We start from the raw sequence: 26786 nt of genomic DNA on the forward strand, positions 1-26786 counted from the left end.
ACTGGCAGGAATTTGAGATAGCTCCCAGTAGAGTGAGTATAATTTCTTTCAATCTCATAATCAAAATGTATAGTTTCAGCCCTTCTTGAACTTTTGAAGTATGTAGTCAGCAATTTTCAATAGTAATTGACTTTAGGAAGTAATACATAGTTTTAAATTCAGATTAGAAGTCCAAGTGTAAAGAGTATGTGTGTGTGTTATGGAGAAGTGGAGTTTGGCTGTATTTTTGAGGCCTTTGGATTTATCCTTTCATATTTCACATTTTCATTGATTTCCAATCCTTAATATGTTTGTTTACATTCTATTACAGATGTGGGTGTTTTAGAACAAACTGAAAATGGGGCCACATTTTTCGATCACGTTACGCTCGTATTTATGTTCTCTCTCTCACCAGCCTCATATGGAGCTGGCAGTTACGTTGGAATATTTAATATTTAATATTAAAATATTTAATATTTAATGTTGGAAATAAAATGTAGTAGTTTCCTACAAAAGGAAGAGAGATACACATTGAAATATATATTTTCAATTCTCATCATAAAGACATAGATCCAACTTTCTTAAAATTGGAGGATACTAAATTCTTTGTCTTTGTTATACTAAGTTTTTGAGTTAAAGCTACCACTTTTACTGTCCTGGTCCTGTAGAGTAGCTTTTGATTGTAGTTGACTGTTAATTACTATTTCTTTCTTTCTGACAGCAAATCAAGACAGTTTCCATATCATCTTCCTAAAGAAATGTCAGGTATTTATTTACATGCTACTTTAAATAATAGAGCTAAAAACTGAAAACATTTAAATTTGCTTTTCTCAGGATATGTCAGCTCAAGGATCTTCTTCACAGCTTCCTAAACCTTTTGATCCTGAGCCAGAAGCTAAATATGGCACACTGGATGTGACTTTTGACTATGACTCCCAAGAACAGAAGCTTCTGGTAACAGTGACAGCTGTCACAGATATCCCAACATATAACAGGACAGGTGGCAACTCATGGCAAGTACACCTTGTTCTTCTACCTATAAAGAAACAGAGAGCAAAAACCAGCATCCAGAGAGGACCATGCCCTGTCTTCACAGAAACATTCAAATTTAATCATGTTGAATCTGAGATGATTGGAAATTATGCTGTTCGGTTTAGACTGTATGGTGTACATCGCATGAAAAAAGAAAAGATTGTGGGGGAAAAGATTTTTTATTTAACAAAATTGAATCTTCAAGGGAAAATGTCATTACCTGTGATATTGGAACCTTCTTACAATCATTCTGTGAGTATCTGATCAAATAGCCTGAATACGATTTATGTCGTGGTATGTAACATCCATAATTTTTAAAATCCATGATCAAGCCAACAACTTTTTCAATTTTTTTTATGTAATAATCATACCTTTACAAAATTTCTAAGCCCCGGATAGGTAGGTATAATTTTCTCTCATTCTATAAAAGTTGCCCTTGAAGATTATATGTGATTCATTTTATGTATTTTATCCTTCACAGAGTCAGGTCCAGAACGAATTACATGTTCATTATTGTTAAATATTTATTAGATGATTGATTATGACATCAAAGTGAACTCCTTGCAGAATTTATTGTTTCCTTTCCAGGTTAAGACTAAGTGATATAGCAAGATCTAGCCCCATATCTTACTTACTATACTGCAGAAATTATTTGCTTTTTTAGACTACGTACTACTGCCGAGCTCATGACTGATTATCTTTCCAGAGCTCTTATGAAATTATTTTTAAAGGTTCAAAAGAAGACCTGGCCTTGTTATGCTCTGCACCCTTTTTAAAAAAAGATTTTGCAGTATCTCTGGGAGAATACTTAAGTTTGGTCTGTGAGTTGTTCTCCCTTTTCTTTTTCCTTTTTTTTTTTTTTCCCTCCAGGTTCTTATCACCTACAGCTCTCTCTGTCTCTCCATATTTGTAACTAACCTCCCACAAGACATTGCAGAGCACAGGAGAGCTGAACTACTTTAAACTGGGAAGATACACTATGCCACGTAGTTATTTAGATATTGAGAAAAATCTGTGATAGGCTATAAGTATAAATTATGAATTATATTTATATAATTAAATATATTTAATTATAACTATTAAATTAATTATAATTTAATATAATTATGAATTATATTAATTGAATTAAGAGCATTTTTATAATACAGAGATTTTTAAATGGATGTGTGTCTTTAAATAAAAGTGTATTTTAGAGTTTTTTAAGCTTTTAAAGCACAAGTCCAGAATCAGAGCCTCACTGAATTTATACCAGACAACATTTGATCTTATAGGATAGTCATTCACAATAGTTGGGTTTTTTTTTTCACTATCCCGTTTTAGCTAGATGATTTTAAAACATATTTAAAACCAAAAGGTGATAATAAATATGGTATATCCCTACTGGTTTATAGGATAATAATTAGCCTTTATTGATAACTTGTTATAACTTTAAATTGCAGACTAACCATTTTGGAGAAATGTCCTTTTTAAAAATATAATATCAGTTTATCAGAGAAGGAAATAAGGAAGTCCAGGCAATATTCCAGAGGGGAAAAAAATAATTTTTTTTTAATAAAATTGAATAGTCTGCAGTTCTTAATAGGATTTTAAACTTTCTCATGATTTGGTCTGAGTGATGACTAGTTAATCTGTGGAATACATTCTTTTAGAGAAATACCTGATTTAAATTAGAAGAGAATGACTATATCATCACGAGGTATGTATTTTGTGTTTATTTACTTCAAATTATCTGTTCCCAATTCTATGTTAATTATATTCATTTCACAAAGAAACTGAAGCCATAGAAAATAATATGGTTTTATCTGTGGTCAAACTTAATTATTTCTGTACATAACATGTATTAGCTTATGACCATCAGTTCTGTGTTTCTGACAACTGGGACAGTAAATTTGAGGCATGGTCACCAAAAAAACGTGCCGGACAGACAGCTTCTAAGACATAATATTTAAATCTGAATAAAACTATCCATCTTCTGCTCTTGGAGAATTTTTTTCTCTACATTGTCACACTTTTCAAATTTAATGCCTGTATTTAATTGTTCTTCTCTTTTGTCTTCCTTCCTGTTGAAAAAATGAGTTCTTTCTACTAACTAGTTGTGGTTATAACCTTGGATAAATGATCTAGCCTCTTTAGGCATCAGGTTTCTCATTAGTAAAAGGAGGGCATTAAACCAAATGTCCCATCTGTCTCTGATACTGCAATTCTACTAATTTATATTGGGAAAGATGTTAGGTAAGAACAGAAACAGGTGGATTTCAGATGAGTTTTATGTGCTAAATGTGTTATGTTTTGTTCAGGCATTGATTATGTTTTCTTACTCTTCCCTATCTTTTCAACCATCTTCCAATGTCTGAGAAAGCCCCAACTACTAGTCCCACCCCCTACCTACAGGTAGACTATAAAGTTCTGTCCCAGTCTGTCTGGTAGCTAGAGCAGGAGCTATGCTCCCTGGGTTCTGCGACTCTGACTCATTTCCAGGAAAACTCAGGGCAGACCGAGCAGAGAAGCAGGTGCTGCGCACCCTCATGCCGGCGTGAGGCCGATGGTGGAGGAATCTGGTCCTCAGGGTCACTAGTAATTCCCAAACAGCTCTGCAGGTGCAGAAGCAGTACTGGTGCTAGACAGCGACAGTTGCAGGAGTTGGGCACGTAAGTGTCCAATGGGGGCGGCAGCACGCTGTCCTCCCAGGCCAGTCCTGCAGGATGGCTTTCGGTTTTGTTCTTCAGAAGCTTCCCCATAAGCCTGTTCTCTAGTCGTCCCGATTCCTTTAGGACATTGCTCTTCCACTGAGACTTAGCTGCCAGTGATTTCAAACAGAACCCTGACTGAAAAATGTTGAAATAGCCATACAGTCTATTGTTTACTTGTTTAAGTGATCTCTTAGGCCATACTCAACAGCTGGAGTGTAGGCAGTTACCCTTCCTACCATGGTGTATCCCTCTTATAACTGGAATTTTTCTCTTATGCTCAGCGGCGTGCAGATGGCACTTCTCCCCAGGGGAGAACCCCAGTCACTCTCTTCACCTGCGTTTTTGGCTCCGCATTACTACCGTGTGTACCAGTTGTCTGCAGCAGCCTCTCCTCCTTTCCTCAGCCCAGTCGTATTTCTCATTCAGCCTCCCAGATTTCTTAACAATAATCTTCACTCTGTCTCTCACAAACATTCACAACCCTTCCTTGCATAGACAGTATTTAGTTAGCGTAATGTACGCAGGGCGACTAGCTAGAAAATGGGGGGCTCCAGTCCCACAGCTGCAAAGCACTGCATTCAGCTAACATCTTGAAGGAGCTAGAAGTAGATGCTCAGCCAGAGCCTTCAGGTAAGAATGGCCCTGCCCAGCTGAAACTTCGATTTCAGTCTTGAGACACACAGAAAACACAAGGAAACTGAAGTTGTAAGGCTAGAGCTACTTACTAGGTGCTTTTTGACCCTGAGGCATTTCAGGTGTGAGGGTGTGACCAGGAGAAGTCTACAGCGGTTGATGTATCCTCAGAGAAGAGTTGGATTTGGGTTGAAGTATGATGTTGGGGTTCACAGAAGAAACTAAGGTTCCAGAGGAGTTTATCATACATCAGGAGGACCAGAAGGCATAGTGAAAAAATTCAGAAAAGGAGGAATGTGATGGCAGTTTGTGGTAGTGAAGAAATACAGAGAATAACAGAATGGCAAGAGACCTGGCCAATGTCATGAGGGATTTGCCTTCATTAAGATTGTTCTAAAATGTCAGTCCCGATTATAATTTGAATCTACTTAAATCTCAGATGTTATTTAAAGTCTAATTTAAATCTCATCTTTATAGAAATTTGTTAGACTGTTTCTAATACAAATTTAAATTAGTTGATCTTATCTGTCTCTGTAGACCAAGTAGCAAGTACTGGTTATTGCTGTGTGAATGTTGGTTAGATGGGTGGGTAAGTGGGTGCGTGTGGTACATGTTATTTCTCAGTTATTGCCTCTGGTGCTTGTTTCTGCGGCTAGTCATACATTTTCTTGTTATTGAATTTGTTCTATGTCATCCTTCTAGATTTTAAGTACTTTGAGAATAGAGTCTGTCTGTTTGACTTAAATGATTTTAGTTATACTTACTTTTCACAGAACCTAGAATATAGGTGTTCAGTGAATACTTGTTAAATTGATTTCATTAATGTATTCAGGTAAACCTGATAGTTCTGAAATTCTTACTAAGACCCATACCCTGGTAAGTATCAATATCCTTAAAATAGCTCTGTTAGGAATCTTTTATGACCTAGAATCCAATAATCATGATCTTAGAGTAACTAAGTAGGAACACATTACAATGTATTGCTTCTAAATAATAATCAACAAAGGACATATATGTTAATATAATTCCCCATTTAAGAGTTTAATGCCACAGTCTTGTAGAGTGATCAGCCTTCCTCATGACTTACTGAAATGAAGATATTCTTTTAGATACCTGCACTTTCAATCTTTAATTCCTAAAATTTCCTGTATCTCAAAAATAGCCTATCTTTTTTTTTGTTGTTACTAGACTGAATTAATTTACTTTGGTATTTATACTGTGACTTTTATTTTTAAGACAGGTAAATTATTGCTTATACTCTGTAATTGAAATGTGTGTCCCTCTAAGAATCATACTTTAGTCTGTATTATTAGCAAATGTCTTTTAAAACTTGGCTTCTCCTATTTTCATATTCACTACATTCACATCCTACCTTGTCAGAAAGTTACATTTTCTCAATGTAGATTACACTTCTTCATCCTAAAGCAATTTAAAGTAGATACTTCATGATAAACTAATGATCACAGTTAACAGTTACTACGTGAAGGAGAAAGCTGCATGTGTGCAATTCAGGTCCCTAGACGATAACACTTACACGATTCATGGCTCACTTTAGTATAAAACTAAATAGTTACAGACCTATTTAGAGACAGTTATTCAAAATAGTTGAGCATATATTATCAGTGGAGAGGAATAACTCTAGTCTCACATTAAGAATTGTTACCAGGTAAATCTTTCAGTGAAAGAAGTGAAATTAGAGCCTAAAAGGAAGCTTTTTGTTTAAATCAGATTCTTACTTTATATAAAACTGAAAAGAAGTCAAGTTTAAATCCTATGTCTCAAGAAATTTTGAACATGCAGGAAAATTGAGTGGGAAAAACTGAGATCTCAGTGGTTAAACTATTTGTTCTGTATATTGAATACAGGGAATAAAGAACATCAATTCAACTGGGATTCATTTCATTGAACCATCCAAGACTAAACTATAAACCACGGGACCAATACGTACTTCATTCTTGTTTCATGTTTGTTAGTTGTTTGTTTGTTTTTTTAAATAAGCCAGAAAATTAAAGAATTAGCTTTAGATACATGTATTATATTCCTTTCTCCTGTATTTTATTTTATGCAATTAACTTTTCCAAGATACTGATTTCAATTATTTGTAATACTAATGAGAGAAATTAACAAATGCTTTATGGAAAGATGGTACTATTTGATCAATTTAGAGTGGCATGAGGTTTATGACAGATAAATTTAGGTTCAAGATGGCAGCATATTCTATAATTAAGAACATTCTAAAGTGCATTAGGAAGAAGGGGTAATATAATGTACTTTACAGAAACATCATGGAAAGATACTTAACATTCAAATTATAAATATTGACCACTAATTTTAAAAATAATTCTTTTGGGGCGCCTGGGTGGCTCAGTGGATTAAAGCCTCTGCCTTTGGCTCAGGTCATGATCCCAGGGTCTTGGGATTGAGACTCACTTCAGGCTCTCTGCTCAGCAGGGAGCCTTCTTCCTTCTCTCTCTCTCTGCCTGCCTCTCTGCCTACTTGTGATCTCTGTCAAATAAATAAATAAATAGACAAACAAACAAATAAATAAATATTTAAAAAAAATTCTTTTGGAGAGTCTAGGTAGTAGACATCCTGAATACATACCTTCTTCATTAATGCCAGCTGGGAGTTCCATGTACTTCCCTTTAAAGTTGCACTTTAGTACATTATGATGAGGAAGTCCCTTTTTTCTGGGTTGTTGAGCACTAAGAGTAGAGTTGTATCCACTGTGCTGCTTGTTTATGTGGTAGGAGGCTGGTAAGTAACAAACAGTAACATTGAATGAGGTCGTTCTTGGGACTTACCACTTACAGACAAAAGAAATAGCCAACAGAAGCAGCCTTTAATTTTTTCTTAGTCGTTTTCTCCCATCGTGTTCCTGTTACATAGCAGGATCCAGAAAAAAATCTCCACTTGACAGTTACATTTTACTTAATTCTATTCAGAGCAAAGAATAATTCTGGTCCCAAAAAAATGATAGTACATGATCAGCCTGAATCAGTTCCTGATGCTGTTTCTATTAGGCATATATGTTTAAGTGATTTCTATCACTAAAAATGAGCATGGTCGTCCTGCACATGCCGTGTGTGCTCACTCATTACTCCTGTTTAAGTGAACTGCATATTTCTAAGTGTTAAGCATGCAGAGATATTCTCGAGAAAAACCTAATTCTCCCTAGTGTACATACATGTTAGCGCCGGGGACAGGACGGGAGTATGTGGCCTGACTGCTTCACAAGGTGAGGAAGAGTAAATGAGTGAGCTACACGAAAACCTGTGGACTAGAGATATTAGTTGTTAACTTGAAATGAAATGGGTTATCCTTAATTTGAATCATTCTGCCATTATTTACTGTTTTTTAAAGATATACTCATGGTGCCTGGGTGGCTTCGTCAGTTGAGCGCCCAACTCTTGATTTCAGCTCAAGTTGTGATCTCAGGGTCATGAGATCGAGTCCCACCTTGGTCTCCACGCAGTGGGGAGTTTGCTTCTCTCTCTGCCCCTCCCATTCACGCTTGCTCACTCTCTCTTTTAAAAAAGGTACTCTTGTCTTAAAAAAAAAAAAAAAAAAAGTCTTATCATTCCTTTATCTAGTCTTAGATCTACAATTTTTTATATAGGCTATATCTTACCCGTTTACAGTGGTCTTTTCATAGTCTGTCACTTTGGGCAACAATGACCAGAATAGTACTGATCACATTTTTTTCTAGCAGAAAATGCTGATAGAGTTGACAGGAAGTGAAAACTGAATAAGTTGGTACACACAGTTTTTGAATTATCTCATGTTGTATCATCAAAGTATATAATTTATATAATCAAAATTCTATATTTCCTAATATTTCCTTATTCTATAATTTAAAATAAAGTGGACTATTTAAACTTTAATTGGTTCGTTTTTCAAGGAATTAGATCTGGTTCATGGAAAATAGCATGTATTATTATAATGAAATGAAATGAAATGAAAGCTGGCATTGTCCCTGGCACTGTATTCACATTATAAAAAATGTTTCTTTATACTAACTCGTTTGTGATTTGTCATAAAAGATTAAAGAATTACCAGATAGTAGAAATCTACAGTTTTAATGTCAGAATTGTTAGGCATTCATAACCAAGTTTCTGTTTGCCTTTGGGTGGGTTGGTGTAGCATTGAGGTTGGGAGCATGGAGGCTGTGCGGTCACATCTTGGTTTCCCACTTCTTCCTGACCTGTGTCCTTGGAGGAATACTCAGCCACTCTAGACCTCATGTATTCATTCATAAACAGGGATAGTAACAGTATAGCTGCCTCAGAAATTCATGTAAAGAATTTAAAACATCATCTAGCATATAGGAACTTGACACTGTTAACTAATTTGGTTTGTTTGGTCTTATTCATGTGCGGATAAATTTACTGTTTTAATTCAGTAGCAATCTTCATTAAGTGCCAGTCCATAAGAAAAAATTATTGCAGTGTGTTTTTCAAATTTCAAAATAAGAAGGAACATTAAGCAATCTGGAAAAGAGGAAAGTAAAAGTCCTCTTTTTTTTTTTTTTTTTTTTAAGAGGGAGCACATGCATAAGCTTGGGGGCAGAGAATCTCAAACAGGCTCCACACTCAGTGCGGAGCCAAGGCAGGGCTCCAGCTCAGGACCCTGAGCTCATGACCCGAGCCAAAATCGAGTAGGACACATCACCAACTGGGCCACCCAGGCGCCCCAAAGTAAAAGTCCTTTAATCCGATGATATAAAAAGTGTTTAACCATACAAATGCCTAGTAAAAGAACTCTTTTGGGAACTAAATATAACTCAACCCTTGAATGTTTTTAAGATACAACTTTTTCTAAATATATTTTGAGTGATTATTTAAAAGTCTGAATTATAAATATTCTTTTCATCAGTGCAGTTTTATTGTTTTCAGTCACGTGGGGGGACTCGTATGTTGTTAGTGAAATGTCGCCAGCAGTTGCTACCGGCTTACTCTGAGTCGGCCTCTAAAGCTGTAATGGCTCGTACACATCAGAGGTTCCTTTCTCATTGAGCTGTGTGTCTGCCGGAGCTCGGCTGGGGCTCTGTTCTGTGCTGGCGTCACTCTGGGATCCAGATGGCTGGAGGAGGTTCTTTCTGAACCGTTGCTGGTTGTCAGAGGATGTAGCAAACGAATCCCTGTTCCTTCAGGTTTCTGCCCCAGATTAACACATGCCACCTCCACTGACATTTCAGTGTCTAAAACAGCAGTCGGCAACCTTTCAGTAAAGTGCTCAAGGGCTCATTTGTTTTAGGCTTTACAGGCTGCAAATGGTCTGCCCTGCATGGTCTCTCTCTCTCTCTCTATTCTTTGAGAACACTTTTTAAAAATAGAAGCGAGGGGCAGTGAATAATAGTGAACAATATTTCAAAAAAATAAAAAATTTAAAAAAAATAGTGAACAATATTTCATACAAAGAATTACTAAGGTGTCAATATTATCTGTAGATTAACATTTATAATTGCATATCAGTAACTTATAAGTCAAGTTCTGCTTTTAAGTATAAAAATTTGCTCTCTTGGGACAAATATTCTCTTTTAAGTCTTATTTAAGTAATAAGTTCGCAAAGTCTTTCCTAAATACTTATCCAGTTATCACAATTCTTTTTTAAAGATTTTATTTACATGAGAGACAGAATGAGAGAGAAAGCATGAGAAGGGAAGGTCAGAGGGAGAAGCAGACCCCTTGCTGAGCAGGGAACCCGATGCGGGACTCGATCCTGACACTCCAACATCATGACCTGAGCCAAAGGGAGTTGCTCAACCAACTGAACCACCCAAATACCCCAGTTATCACTATTTTTGATTCCAGTTTCTTAATTTATGAAAATACTATTGAACTTGGGGCACCTGGGTGGCTCAGTCGGTTGAGCATTGGAATCTTGATTTCAGCTCAGGTCATGATCTCAGTATTGTGGGATCCAGTCCAATGTGGGGAGTCTGCTTCTGCCCCTCCCTCCTGCTCGCCTGGGTGTGCACACGTGCATGCACGCTCTCTCTCCTCTCTCAAATAAATCTTTAAAAATATTATTGAACTCAAAATGCTTAAATATATAACAAGTCTTAGTACATATTAAACAAGTTCACCTAAACCAACAGTATCAGGAGGAAATGCAAGGCATGGTTTGTTTATTCCTAAAGATAGTGTATTAACCACATATGTTTATTTCTTCTTCTTCCTGTAATCTCCAATGATAGTACTTTGGTTAAAGAAATAAATACACACACATTGACGTTTGTACCCACGAGCTCAAAGAGGGCATCAGCAGGGGTGAGAGCTGAGGCTCTGGAAGGCAGTGTGGGTGGAAGGTGGCTGCTGCTTCAGCAGAGCAGAGGAGAGCTAGGGAGGGGCTCACAGAAGGCAGGGACTGCTGTGAGCCACAGAACCAAGCACACTTCTGAGGACATCAGAGGATGGCGTGATTTTGTTGGCTAAAGATGAGTCACTAAGTCTGTAAATTCCCTTCTGGCCTGAAGAACAGAGTCAGGCTTGTGACTGTATCTGGGCAGTAATTATCATAGGTTGCTTCTCTGGAAAAACTCAAGATTTCCAAGCTAACACCCTACCCTCATAGTGATGTTTAGGAGTTCCCCAAGGAAATTGCCTGGTCCCCATCTAATCACATGAATGCCAATCGGGGAGCAAACTGTGTTTAAATGTATGGAGTTTTTGATCAGCTTTTTAGTGACGCATTTTTAAATAGGAGCAGGCAAGCATAGTTCAGGAGACCCTAAGGGAAAACCTCCAACAGGAAAGAGAAAAGCCAGGATAAACAAATATTTTTTAAAAAATTTTTACCCTCCTAGAAGAGTACATATTGCAGAGATGGGAAGAAAAGTAAAAACTAATCCTGATTAGTATTTTCAAGAAGATATGATAACCTGTTATGTACGTTTCAAAAAGACCGAATATTCTAAAAAAGAAGAAGAAGAAGAAGAACAATCACTGAAGAAAAGGCCTTTGTAAATTACATAGTTTGGGAATGCTGTTGAGGATGTAACCAAGAGTGTTCACTGTGGCTTACAACCAAGGATTTTGGTAGCAGGCTTAAACCTTACATGTTCATGAGTTCACATTTATGTGTCTAACCTAAATTTATCTTCCTGAGAGAATATTCATAAAATGAATGATTTTGCCTTTAAATCTCTCCCTTCTTTCCAAGTTAATAATATTTCATATTTAAAATCTGATTATCAGGAGTGCCTGGGTGGCTCAGTGGGTAAAGGCCTCTGCCTTCGGCTCAGGCTGTGATCCCAGGGTCCTGGGATTGAGCCCTGCCTAGGGCTCTCTGCTCAACAGGGAACCTGTTTCCCTTCTTCTCTCTCTGCCTGCCTCTCTGCCTACCTGTGATCTCTGTCTGTCAAATAAATAAATAAAATCTTAAAAAAATAAAATCTGATTATTAGGTCCTGTTTATGACCATTAATTATTTTAAGGAGATTTATAAATATAGACTGTTCTCTGGGCTTAACACTAGATCCCCTGAACCACATCTACCGAATCAGAATCACTAGGAAGCAGCCTCATAATCTTTCTTTAGAATAATTTTCCCAAGAGGTCATTAAATACACTAAAATTTCAAGGCCACTGGTATAGAAAATATTTTCCAAAAAACATTGTGGATACAAGTGAGTTGAGGGATATGCTTTGGGGTGAGTTCAGAAGTTATACTTTTGTCTCTTTTCTGTATTTCATGAGATCGTTTCATCTTTTATTGTCTTTGGTTTCCTTTTCAAATATCTAGCAATTCTTTGGGCATTCAAAACAAAAATAACTCAGGGGAGTAGAATTATGAAGACGTGTCTGTGAAGTTATAGTAAAAATATGAGGAGAAGTTTCCTTTTTGGAAAACTCCACCCCCTCATTTATTAACTGAAAGTACCTAAGAAGAACCAGAGATTATGTTGAGTAAATACTTGCTTCTGTTAAGATGCCATCAGTTTCAAGTAAATACAGACTATTTCAAAATAGCTTGAGTGGTCACAGACCATGCAGAGAGTAGGTCTGTCTTCAGGCTTAGCTTGATCCAGTGACTCAAATAGTACCACCAAAGTCCTGGTTTCTCTCTCTTTCTACCCTTTCCACCGCCCTTGCCCAATCCCCTCATACGCTGTTAATATCATAATCATGTTTCACATCATTGTCCTCTTGAAACTTCTTGTGTCTCACTAGGTTACCTGCCCATCCCAGAACCAATCACAGAGGTGGGCTCTACTGTTTAGCTTAAGCCCTAGAGTTGGGCAATGGCCCCCCTCCTGTATTATATTAGGTAACAAATGGAAAGGAGTGGAACATTCACTGTTAGAAGGAAGTGATGACTGGATACTAGGGAGATAACTAATGTCCAATATAAAGTTTGTTTAAATTTCTTAAAAATAAAATTCACAAGGGGCGCCTGAATGGTTCAGTTGGTTAAGCATCTGACTCTTGATTTCAGCTCAGGTCACAATCTCAGGGTTATGAGCCCTGTGTTGGAAGCCTGATAAAGATTTTCTCTCCCTCTACATCTGCCTTCCCCCTGCCCCAAATAAAATAAAACTTTAGTGATTGGACATACCATGGATGAAATCCTTTTTTAATCAATGTGATAATACCTTAGAATTAGGCATACTTTTCTGTGTACTGTTTTAGGAATCTTGAGTTCTATGTTAAACAGTGATATGCTTAATTGGCTATGAGCTAAATTCTGAAAATTATGATTCTCAATCCTGATTACATTAGTATGACTTGGGGATTTTTAAAAATAAAGGTGAATAGGTTCCCATTTCTTGAATCAAAATATTAAAGGAATAGGGCCAGGTTCTTCATATCTTTGAAAAGCTTTTGAAGCTCTACAGCAGACACTAGTACCTGAATAGTATTATCATTGCCCTATAGAATCTATCTTATGTCCACATCTTACTCTTTCCTGTTAGTTCCTAGGTAGATGTAGGACTAAAATGAGTCCTTGCCAAGTTTTGAAACATCTGATAAGATTTAACAAGAAACTAACCATATCATTAAGAAAACTCTACTGTAAGACTTGTTAATAGCATAAAATACTTCTCCAAAACTATCTGCTCAAATTGCAACCAACTAAACTATTAAAATTCACATTTAATACAGTTTTATTGAAAATACTTGTAATGAGAATTGTATTCTTTTTTTTTTTTTTTAAAGATTTTACCTATTTATTTGACAGAGATCACAAGCAGGCAGAAAAGCAGGCAGAGAGAGGGGGAAGCAGGCTCCCTGCTGAGCAGAAAGCCCGATGCAGGGCTCGATCCCAGGACCCTGGGATCATGACCTGAGCCGAAAGCAGAGGCTTTAACCCACTAAGCCACCCAGGCGCCCCGAGAATTGTATTCTTATAAGCTATTTTGAAATAAGCCTGAATAGGAAGAAATGGTTATACACACTAGTAAGTGTAAACTTTCATTGCCTTTGGCTTCTTTCAAAATTTTATATTTCAGATCTATTATAAAATATTAAAATTATTGATCCCCTTGATTCATTAGAAGCTTGACATATTTTCAGAACAGAAAAAGATGGAAAGTGTCTTAAAGGGGATTAAAGTCATTATGGCCATAAGAAAAATTATTTTATAAAAAGACATTGATTATATGTAACCTTAGAATATTATAGATTAGATTGGATTCAGTTTTATTTAAAGTTTGTCACGGCATGGAAGACATTAGAAGTAAATTTTCAGAAATAGGCAAATTCAACACTTCCTGGGCCTCACTGGACTTTTAGGAACATGAATTTGGGAAAATATGCCATGTGGCCTATTAACAGCCCTCAAGGCCATCTTTTAATGCAGTCCCACCTAGACCATCCTGAAATCACACTGTGAAATGGAAATAGTATGAAAAAATGGTACACTTCGTGATAAAGTGAAATAAAAAAGCACTGCTATTTCTATAGCTCTTAACATTTCATTTCCTAGGAACTGCTTTGAATGCTCTGTGAGGATATGAACAAAAAACAGTAATAACATTGTGTGAAATAACTCAGGTAACTGGAGAATTCACTGTAAAGTTGCATTAAAGACTCTCGGAAAGATCCTTCTATGTTCACATTATAATGAACATATAAATCATACCTTGCTGTTTCATGTGTCACTGAATTATTTGTAACATTCAGCATTAGAATCAGAACCAATCTTCAGATAGTCTGTTTTGTGGCATAAGAGAATTGTTACTATCATTTTAAAGTTTAAGAGAGGAAATTTGAAACATGAAGGTGTTCATAAATTTAAACCAAAATCATTATTTCCTAATGCTGTGGTGCCGGTGTCTCTAAGATTTTAATTTGTATAAAGCAGTTACACAGTACCTGGGACTTAGTGCGCACTCAGTAATTGTCAGTTGTACTAATGTGATCATAGGTCTCATCAGTCCCTTACTGCTGCCATTGCCACTTCTACTTTACCTTTTACCTGTTTTTTCCATAAGAATAGAGTAGTTTAATTTGGTTTCCTGTTGATGAGAAGCCACAGTTCATTACTTCCACAGTCCATTTTGTCCGTGTTAACATTATACACAGATGATTTTTTTTTAATTCTCCTTTTGACATGGATAGTTGTGCTAATACAGAAGTAGAACTTGTTATAAAATATGAAAGGTAAATTTTTGAAGTTCTCATTTTACATTAGTACCATATAAACCATGCAAAATAGCTTTCATCGTCTACACCACTTTCTCATCGAGGCAAGATGTATGAAATACTCTATTCTCTTTTTGAGTATTATTACTCTATTAGTATATGTGTTTATGTGTGTGTGTATATATATATATATATTCATATATGTACATATTTACATCTCTTTTTATTGAAAGCCATGTGTTCGTACTGGGATCACCAGTTCCAGTCCACATCCCAGGGTTCATTCTGATCTGTAACTCCCTTCTTTGACCCTGAGAAGCCTGGCTCCCTTCCTCAATGCATAGACGTATTTGATCAGTCCCTTTGTATGTCACTCGGGTTCTACTGCAGACATCTGCTGCTCCATTCTCATACTCTTCTCCCAGACTCCAAATCCTTGTGTCTATTTGCTCCTCCTGGTTAGAAGTCGTCACTGTGCTTGACCTCTGACATCCAGTCTGCCCAACCCCACCCCTGATTCTGGGACACCTGGCTTACTCTGCTAGGGCTAGGACATCCCATACTGGACCACCTTTCTGTGAAAGTAGCCTCCTCGCCCTATTTAGGATCTAATATCTCAGACTGACTCATGTCTCTGCATGGATGCCCTCATCCTGCTGAGGCTCCGAGAGCCCGTTCTGTGTTACCCTTCAGTGCTTCAGCAGGATGTCCTCCTTACCTGTGTGGGGAGGAGCACTCTTACAGCCCAGCCTAGGCCAAACGGCCTCTTCTTTCTGTGCTGGATCTGGTAGCCCCCACCAGGCTGCCCAGACAGGATCCCTCTCACTGCTTCATATGTTCTGCAGGTACGCAGTCCTCATGTTGTCCAGACTGACATGCCATTCGTCCATGATGAAGCCCTCCTCATCTTGCTTGGATATGAAAGATTTTTGTAAATAAATGATCACTTGATAGTCCCTTAGTAATGGTGATGCTGTTAGCAACTAACTTATATTGGCCAGTAATACATCACATATGGCCATTCTGTATGTCATAAATGATTGAGATATTAATCTTTTCCTAGTGTCTGTAAAATGGCCTCCAGGTATAAAAATCAGAGTATTGCAACTAGGTATAATTTCTGACCTGAGATTAGAGAGAGAGCAACCAGTTGAGTCACGGAACTATCCATGGTACCAAGAATTTCCTGGCCCCTCTCTTGGATTCTTGTTAGCTGGCTTGAATCTTATTCTCTGTTACAGATCTAACTATGCCTGTTACCTCTTGCTGAGATTTTTGTCTTGGGATTTGTTGGTATGTAATTGGCATAACATGTAAGTGTAAGACATACATCGTGATGATATGATACTCACATACAAATAGTGCAAAATGCTTACCACAGTAAAGTTAGTCAGCATTTTTTTTTTTTAACTTCGTGTACTTGCAATCTTGTTGGTGCTATGGTGAGATCATTAAAGCTCTACTCCTCCAGCAGCTTTCAAGTATACCATAAGCTGTAGTCACCACGCTGTACATTAGGTCCCTGAAAAACATTCATTTTATAACTGAAAGTTTGTATACTCTTTGACCAACATTTCATCATTTCCTACACCCCTCCATCCCTGGCAACCACCATCCTACTGTCCTGTTTCCATGAATTCAATGTTTTTAGGCTCTCTATGTGAGATTACACAAATACATGTGTATATGAGGTATGCCTGTATCCAGTTTTCCCGTAACCACTTATTAAAGAGACTGCCTTTCCTTCATTGAGTATTTATGGTTCCCTCATCAAATATTAGCTAATTATAGATGTTTGGGTCTATTTCTTTGTTTTCAGTTCTGTTCCTCTGGTCTGTTTTTATGCCACTACCATACTGTTTTAATGATTATAGCTTTATAGTATAGCTTGAAATCAGGAAGTGTGAAGGCTTCTGTTTTTCTCAGGATTTCTTTGGCTATTTGGGGTTTTATGATTTTATGGTTCCATGTAAATTTTAGGAGTGTTTATGGTTCCATATAAATTTTATGGTTTATAGTTCCATATAAATTTTAGGACTATTTAAAATGCCATTGGAATCTCGATAGGATTGCACTGAATCTATAGATGGCTTTTGGTAGGATCAACATTCTAATAATAACATTCTAATTCAACATTCTAACAGTAACATTCTTCCCTTTCATATTATTCATATACATGTTACTCATATAACATATTCCCATTCAATACAAGATACGTATCCATTTTTTTGTCTTTGATTTCTTTCATCCATGTCGTGTAGTTTTTAGATTAGAGATCTTTCACCTCCTTGGTTAATTTTATTTATTTATTTTTAAAGATTTTATTCATTTGTTTGACAGAGAAAGACACAGCGAGAGATGGAGCACAAGTAGGGGGAGTGGGAGAGGGAGAACCAGACTCTTTGATGAGCAGGGAGGCCGATGCGGGATTCAATCCCAGGACCCTGAGATCAAGACCTCAGCTGAAGGCAGACACTTAACCACCTGAGCCACCCAAGCACGCCTATGTATTGTATGTCTGTTATTTCAAAGAAGGATACTTAAAACAGAGATGTTCTGTTAACCGTAAAGAGGCTGAGAATTTGACCTACTTCTAGCTGACAAATTAGCCCACCACAGTGTAATGGGTGCTGTTAGTGGAGGACTTGATTATCCTTGACATGGTGGAAACATTTGCATCAATAGTCTGCATTGCTTCCCCCACCCCAGGTGCACAGGGGCCATGCAGACAGACCCAGACGGCCACCTGCCAGTGAGATCAGAGGGGGAGCCTCCACTTCGCATGTGCATCTGGGAGTCCATTTTCGTTTCATGGTATTGCTCTGCCCACCTATCCCCTAGCACAGAGCTCAGCAATTTCTTTCTGTAAAGGGCTAAAAAGTAAATATTTTAGGCTTAGCCAGTGACATAGGATCTCTGTCATATTCTTCCTCCTCATCTTTTTTTTTTAACAACTTTTAAAAATGTGAAGTCTATCCTTAGCTTCCAAACCATAGATAAACAGGCCACAGACCAGATCTGGCCCACAAACTGTCCTTTACCAACTTTTACTGTAAGGCATTGTCGTGCAGTTGTTCAAAGCTGGATCTCCATTGCTTCCAGGTTCCGAGTGATGAGAAGGAGCAAAGGCGGACAGAGAGGAGGCTTGCCCAGTGTCTTAAGGTTCAGGCCTGTGTCTTTTCTGCCTACATTCCGTTTTCAGTCACAGGTCCATACCTGACTCCAAAAGAAGCTGAAAACGTGGAAGACTTGCACCCAGAATGAAGTAGAAAATAGATTTTTATAGACAATTAGCTGTCTTGTCACAACTAGAAAGAAGAATAGCAAAAAAGGAAGGGAGGGAAGAAGAGAAAGAAAGGAATAAAGGAGAGAAAGAGAAGAAGGAAGAAAGGAAGGGAGGGAGAAAGAGAAAAGAAAAGGGAAGGAGGGAGGTATCACAGAAGCCAGGACTGGGTCTCAAACAGAAAGTAATTGGCTGTATTGAATGTGACTGCATGGTTAACTGAGATGACGCTCACCTCGGTTAGATTGAACATGAAGGTCTCACTAATTGATCTTCATGAGACTCGTGTTGGTGGAGCAGTGGGAGCATGATGAGTTCAGGAATGAGTGGGAACGGAGTATACGATGCTAATGTAGTCAAACTCTGTAACCACGTCTGACACTGAGTAGGGAAAAGATAGAAGAGAAAGGGGGAAAGAGAATAGAGTATCTGGAAGAAGGTTTGAAATCTAAAAAAAAAAAAATTTTTTTTTAAATATGAGGGAGACTTAAGCATGATTAAATATGGATGAGAAGAATCCAGTAAAGAGAGATATTTAGGATATGAGAGAAATAGAAAGACACACAGTATTTTTTTAAGAAAGTTTGAGGACATAGATTCCAGACATGGAGAAATTGGTCTGAAATAGAGATACTCTGTCGTACAACAATGGTGAGAAAGGAGCAGAGGATTTAGGTATAAGAACGTTTGTAGCTCTTTCAGAAGAAAATTAAGGTAGATTATACAGGGTGTGTGTGTGTGTATTTGTGTGTGTGTATGGCAAAAATAAGGAAGGAGAAAAGAAATGTGGTCAGCTGATTTTAGAACAGAAGATTTATAATCATTGAGAAAATGGGGAAATAAATTTATTAGAGAAACATAACAAGTTTATATATATATAACCAGATGCTGGCCCACACAAGGTTACAGTCCACTCCATTGAGTGATCATCTCCCCAGTACAATGAAGGAGTTGTCGAGGTCATCCAAGGTTAGCATTTTGTTATCTAGTCAAGTATGTTGAACAGATAGATAAACAAGGAAATTTAAGGCAAGAGAATGATTGAAATGAATCTTGGGCGGTAAAGTTCATGGAGGAGGAAGTGAGGACAGAAAGGGGCTGATGAAAATATGGTGTCAGGATTCTGGAGGTCCAGTTACAGCGACATTGTGAGAGTAGCTGAGTGATCAGATCACATGGATAACAGCTTGTACTTAATTAAGCACCTGGAATTTTTACTTCCTAGATTTGGTGAAGACCTAACCACAGCCTCCGATGATGCTAAGTCCCAAGAAGTAATGAGACTGGAAGGAAGAAATCAGTAGGGATGAAAAAAAATCAAATACCTTAGTGCCCAGCGGTCATTCCTGTAGAAACTGAATGCACCAGAAGTCAGAGGTTGGGGTGAAAGGGCAGTCTGTGAGCCTGGGGAAAATCTTCAGAAAACGAGCAGGCCTTACTAGACTGTTGCTACTTGAAAACACGCAGAGGGGGAAAGAATGGTGCAGTCAGAGGGGAGGAGCTTTAGATGAGACAGGTACACAAGTGCTTCAGGGATTCTAGAACTACTTCAGAATTGTATAAAAATAAATTTGTGTTAAGGCGCCGAGTGGCTCAGTCGGTTGAGTGTGGGACTCTTGGTTCCAGCTCGAGTGTGATCTCGGTCCCAAGTCCTGCATCAGGCTCCGTGCTCAGCAGGGAGTTCGCTTGGGATTCTCTCTCTCCCTCAGCCCCTCCTCCCCCTAAGCTCATCTCTTTTTCTCTAAAATAAATAAACCTTCAAAAATAAATAAAATTTGTGTCAGTGTTATGGGCAGGCTTGAGGGGACTTTATCCTTTTCCATTATTTTTACCAGCCCCCACTGAAAGCCATCTCAAATAACAGGAACTCTGAGGAAGAGGCTGTGGACCCCACATTTGAGAGGGAAATGCACAGGACACAGCCTGCAGCCGCTGTGTTTGCTTTCTTGATGAGCTCTTGGTGCCCCCTACCAACGCCTCCGTCCCCATCTCACCAGTGCTCGTCCAATAATTGCTCTTCATCTTCTCCAGTAGAATTGTTGGGACCTCACTCCTCTTACAAATTGTGGAGGAGATGGGGCACCTGGATGGCTCCGTCATTAAGCATCCGTCTTTGGCTCAGGTCATGATCTCAGGGTCCTGGGATTGAGCCACGCATCAGACTCCCTGCACCAGCAGAAGCCTGCTTCTTCTCTCTTCCACTCCTCTCTCACTGTCTCTCTCTCTCTCTGTCAAGTAAATAAATAAAATCTTCAAAAAAATATTAAAATTTAAAAATTGTGGAGGAAAAGATTACTAGAATAAGGCAGATATAGAGATCCTTGAAAACCAGAATGTAGAATTTAGACTTGGTAGTTAAGAGGTGACAATCGTACTAAGAATCCTGAGTTCAGAGTCCTGAACGTGAATTTGTTTTCTGTAGGATAACTGGATATAGAAGTTTGGGATATTAAATATTTAGCCTGACTTTTCCAATCCTTCAGATAAGCATAATTAGGTAAATAGGTGGATTTGAACCATATTCTATAGAAACACTTTTTGGATTCTGGAAACATTTGCTTCAGATTTCTCTATGAAAGTGAGGCCACCTTGGTGGCTCAGTCAGTTGAGCATCCAACTTTTGGTTTTGACTCAGGTCATGATCTCAGGGTGCTGAGATCGAGCCCAACATGGGACTCTCTGCTCAGTGGAGAGTCTGCTTCATCCTCTCCCTCTGCCCCTCCCCCTCCTCATGTGTGCACATGCACATGCTTTCTCTCCCTCTTTAAAATAAATAAATCTCTTAAAAACAAATTTCTTTTTAAAATGAGAATATAATTTAAGATTCTAAAAATCAGTGCAAATATGTGTTACATACTCCGTTTTAATCCAGTGGACATTATTAACATGTTAACCCACACTATGTACTTTTTCTTCCCTATAGATTCACTAATAAAGCTGCCGTATCTCTCTCTATTTGAAATTCCTATAATTCTGTCCTTGCTTAGGAATATTAGAGCTTGGTATTGATATATTGCTTAATTTGGTCCAATCCATGTCTACCGATAACAATTTTACTAAGTTGATGTATTACAGTCAATAATAGTCAGTGCTTTTGTTATGACCTAGTTATCAGGTAGCTTTAATGATCTGTGTAAATTTAGGGTAATCATTCTTAAAGATACCATTAGTGACAGAACTTGAGAAGTTTCTTTAATTTTCCATAACTTTATCTTTCCATTTTCTTGGTCAGTTTAATGAATTAATATTCTGAAATTGCAAGGCACAGTAATTCACAATTTATGTGGACTTTATTATTATTGTACATAAAATGAAACACAAACCCTGGGTGCCAACCTAATCCATGACTGCACTGTGGCCCACGTTACTGTCAAATTTTGTTTTAATCCAAATGGCCTGTTGTAAATTAGAGCTAGATAATTAGCGCATTCCAATATAATTCTACACATATCTGTTTCACATGTTTGAACATGGAATAAGATTTTATTTTTTTCAAAGGGTACTGTTAGATTCAATTTCTTTGAGGTTCTTTCTAAAATTATTTCATGCTGATATATGGAGCCCTTAAATAATTTTTCATAACAACTGTATTGAAATATAATTCATATACCAAGAAATTCCCCTTTTAAAGACTTTTCATTTATTTAGGTTGTCTTTAATTTCTTTCAGAAAATGTTTTGCTGCTTTCAGTGTGTAAGTCTTGCACTTCTTTTGTTATATTTATTCCTAAGAATTTTATTCTCGCTGATGCTATTGTGAATGGAATTGTTTCTTAATTTCATTTTCAGATTATTCATTTATTCATTTATATGGTACACTTTATGTGTTTAGAATATTCAGAGATGTGTAACATCATCACTATCTAATTCCAAACCATTCTTAAGAGCTAGAAAAAAACTCTATGTCCATTAAAAATCAGCCCTTTGCAACCACCAATCTGCCTTCTGTCTTTATGGGGTTTTGCCTTTTCTGGACATTTTATATGAATAGAATCATATAATATATGGTCTCTTGTGTCTGGCTTTTCTCACTTTAACAAGATGTTTTCAAAGTTTTTTGAAAACATGTTTGATGTATCCACCCTTCTTACTTTTTTAGGGTTAATAATGTTACTCCATTTTATGAATAGACACCATTTTGTTTATCCGTTCATCATTCGATAGACATCTGAGTTGTTTGCATTCTTGACTATTACGAATAATGGTGCAGTGAACATTTGTGTATAAATCGTTGTATGAACATATGTTTTCATTTCTCTTGAGTATATACCTAGTTCTGGAATTGCTGGCAGTTCTTTGCTTAACGTTTTTAAGAAACGGCCAGTTTTTCAAAGTGGCTGCACTGTTCTACTATCCCACCAACAATGTGTAAGAGTTCCAGTTTCTCCAGAATCCTCTCTTTAGCACTTCTTACTATGTATGTAGTAAGTGTGTGTGTGTGTATATACACACATACACATATATATATATTATATATGTATATATATGTATAGATACATATATTTTATATATGTATTTATATTTATTATATATAAATAATATATAAATATAAAAATATAATAATATATAAATATAATATATAATATATAAATATAAAAATATAATAATATATAAATATAAAAATTTCTATATATATATATATATATATATAGAAAGAGAGAGAGAGAGAGGTCATCCTAGTGGGTGTAAAGCAGTATCTCACTGTGGTTTTGGTTTTTATGTCCTTAGTTACTGATGATGTTGAGCATCTTTTCCTGTGCTTATTGGCCATTTGTACCTCTTCTTTGGAGAAATTCCATTAAAATCCTTTGTCCATTTTTAAATTGGCTTATTTGTCTCTTCATTGTTGAGATGGAAGAATTCTTTATATATCCTAAAAAACAAGCCATTTATCAGAAAAATTATTTGAAAATATTTTCTCCCATTCTCTGTGCTGTCCTTTTACTTTCTTGGTGATATCCAGTGAAGCAAAAATTTTTAATTTTCAGGAAGTCCAATTTATTTGTCCTTCTGTTGTATGTGCTTTTAGTGCATAATCCAAGGTCACAAAGATTTACTCCTATGTTTTCTTTAAAGGATTTTATAGTTTTAGGTTTTATATTTTGGTCTATGATCCATTTTTAGTTCATTATGTTAAATGATGTAAGATAGGAGTTCTAATTAATTCTTTTGCCTGGGAGATATCCAGGTGTCCCAATACCATTTGTTGCAAAGATTACTCTTTTCCCATTTAATTGTGTTGGTGCTCTTCAAAAAAAAATTTACCACAAAAGTAAATTTTTATTTCTGAATTCTCATTTATATTCCGCTGATCTCTATGTCTGTCCTCTGCCAGTACCACACTGTCTTGATTGCTGTAGCTTTGTACTAAGTTTAAAATTAGAAATGTGAATCCTTCCAAGTTTGCTCTTCTTTTTCAAGATTGTTTTAGCTATAAGTCCCTTGTTTCACATGAGTTTTAGAATTGGCATCTCTATTTATGCAAAAAATATCATTGGATTTTTGGTAGGGATTGCACTGAATCTGTTGATTGCTCTGGGAGGTATTACCATCTTGTAATGTTAATAAACCTTCCAAGGGGTGCCTGGCTGGCTCAGTCAGTTGAGCATTTGATTCTTGATCTTGGGGTTGTGAGTTCAAGTCCTAGGCTGGGTGTATATGTCAAAAATAAGTGAATGGATAGATGAATGAATGAATGGTGGAGTTCATAATTTAAAAAATAATAATACAAAAATAAACCTTCCAGTACATTAATAGGAAAAGGCTTTTCATTTATTAGGTTGTCTTTAATATCATTCAAAAAATGTTTTGTTGCTTTCAGTGTGTAAGTCTTACACTTCTTTTGTTAAATTTATTCCTAAGAATTTTATTCTTGCTGATGCTATTGTGAATGGAATTGTTTCTTAATTTTTTTTCAGATTATTCATTGTTAGTATATAAAAGTACAGTTGATTTTTGTGTATTGATCATATATCTGCAGCCATGCCTAATGCATTCATTGGTTCTGGTAGGGTTTGTTGTGAATTTTTTGGTGTGTGTTAGGATTTACTATATTCAAGACCGTGCCATCTACGAATAGAGATAATTTTACTTTTTTTTTTTTTTCCAATATGAATGCCTTGACCAAGACTCTCACATTGAACAAATTTTAAACAGGCTTCCTGAGCCCTCTTTTCAGCTAGCCTTCAACTTGACGCTGGTCCTATCTTTGACCAGCCCAGCACAATCCAGTGTTAGCAGAGAATCCTGCTTATTTACTGTGAATCCCCCCACCTTTCATATCTTATCAAGTTTTTCATCCCCACCTTGGTGTAACAACCTTCAGTAGAAATGCTATTAAAAGTCAGTTTAGCAAGAAATTTCCCATCCTTGTGGTCTCTGGAAATTTTCACTCTATTTATTGGCTATAAATCCCCAATTGGCTCTGCTGTATTTGGAATTGAGCCTGAAATTCCTCCCCAGTTGCAGTAGTCTTGACACCTGTTGTGGCAGTCTTGAACTTTGGCATACTTCATTTTATTGCACTGCACTTAATTTTGCTATGCAGATAATGCATTTCTTACAAATGGAAGGTTTGTGGCAGCCCTGCAGCAAGCAAGTCTCTTGGCACCATTTTTACAATAGCATTTGCTCACTTTATGTCTCTGTGTCACATTTTGGTAATTCTCACCATATTTCAAACTTTCTCATTATTATCGTATTTGTTATGGTGATCTGTAACCAGTGACCCAACGTTGATGTTACTACTGTAATTATTTTGGAGTGCTGCAACCCACGCCCATATAAGACCACAAACCTAATTGATGAGTTTTGTGTGTGTTCCGACTGCGTCCCCAACCTGCTGTTCCCCCATCTCTCCCTCTCCTCAGCCTTCCCGTTCCCTGCAACACAACAGTATTGATATTAGGCCAGTTCCTAACCCTACAGTGACCTTTCAGTGTTCAAGTGAAAGAAAGAGTTGCACATCTCTCTTTTTTTTTTTTTTTTTTAATTTAAATTTTAGATAGTTAATGCAATATTGGTTGCATGGCTCTCATTTTAACTCAAAAGCTAGAAAGGAGCAGACTCAGTGAGAAAGGCATGTCAAAAGCCGGGAGCTTAGGCCTCTTGTGCTAAATAGCCAAGTTGTGAATTCAAAAGAAGAGTTCTTGAAATGGAAAGTGCTGCTCCAGTGAATACAGGAATAGTACGGACGGGAAGCGGCCCTGTTGCTGACAGGGAGAAGGTTTTAGAGGCCGGGAAAGAAGACCAAAGCATCTACAACATTCCCTTAAGCCAAAGCCTCATCTACAGCTAAACCCTAACTCTCCTCAAGTCTGTGGAAGCCAAGAGAGGTAAGGGAACTGCGGAAGCAAAGTCAGAAGCCAGCAGAGATTGATTCGTGAGGTTAAGGAAAGAGATTGCCTCCAGAACAGAGAAGTGCACGGTGAGGCAGCGAGGGCTGATCTAGAAACTGCAGCCACGTGGCCAGATCCAGCCAAGAGAATTCGTGAAGTTAACGCCACTGCACAACAGATTTTTAAGGTCCATGAGACAGCCTCGTCGTAGCCTTGTCATAGCTAGAAAGGAGAAGTCAGTGCCTGACTTCGAAGCTTCCAATAACAGGCTAACTCTCTAGGAGCTAATGCAGCTGAAACCACTGCGCTCGCTCACCATTCTGAAAACCCTGGGGCCCTTCAGAATGATGCTGAGTCTACTCTGCCAGCGCTGGATAAATGGAACAACGAAGCCTGGATGACAGCACATCTGTTTACAGTGCTTTACTGAATATTTTAAGCTCGCTGTTGAGACCGACTGCTCGGGGGAAAAAGATCGCTTTCCAAAATACTACTGTTCATTCACAGGGCACCGGGTTACTCAAGGGCTCTGATGGAGATGTCCAGTGAGATTGATCTTGTTTTCGTCCCTGCAGACACAGCATCCGTTCTGCAGCCCATGGATCAAGGAATAATTTCGACTTCAGGCCTTATTATTTCAGAAATACATGTCATTAATCTACAGCTGCCACGGAGAATGATTTCTCTGATGGATCAGGGCGGAGTAAATTTAAAACCTGGAAAGGAGTCATCATTCTAGGTGCCATTAAGAACACTTGTGATTCATGGGACGGGGTCAAAATATCAACATTAAGGGGAGTTTGGAAGAAGTTGATTCTAACCCTCACGGATGACTGTGGAGGAAGTAACTGCAGATGGGAATGGCAAGAGAACTAGACTTAGGAGTAGAGCCAGAAGCTGTGAGTGAGTGGCTGCGATCTCACAATAAACCTTCAAGGGATGGGGAGCGGCTTCTTATGGAGGAGGAAAGAAAGTGGTTTCTTGGAATCTGCTCCTGGTGAAGATGCTGTGAAGATTGTTGAAATGGCAACCAAGGATTGAGAATATTACATAAATGCAGTTGATAAAACAGCAACAGAGTTTCTGAGGATTGCCATCCAATTTTGAAAGCAGTTCTACTGTGGGTAAAATGCTGTCAAACAGCATCACATGCTACAGAGAAATCAGTCATGAAAGGAAGAGTCATAAAATGATGCTGCAAACTTCATTGCTTCACTATCTTATTTTAAGAAATTGCCAGAGCT

The 26786-nt window shown here is 37.5% G+C and overlaps 1 protein-coding gene across 6 annotated transcripts in view; it reads left to right on the forward strand.

Moving 5' to 3' along the window:
- Nucleotides 1–26786, forward strand: part of SYT14 (synaptotagmin 14) — a 204563-nt gene that overhangs the window by 141026 nt on the left and 36751 nt on the right. For all 6 annotated transcript variants that reach the window (XM_082701861.1, XM_082701859.1, XM_082701860.1 and 3 more), the window contains one exon: nt 814–1263. In XM_082701861.1, the coding sequence (XP_082557987.1) occupies nt 814–1263 (450 nt within the window). The remainder of the gene's footprint in view (nt 1–813; nt 1264–26786) is intronic.

Source organism: Mustela nivalis (genome assembly GCF_964662115.1).
Source record: "Mustela nivalis genome assembly, chromosome: 16".
Lineage (NCBI taxonomy): Eukaryota > Metazoa > Chordata > Mammalia > Carnivora > Mustelidae > Mustela > Mustela nivalis.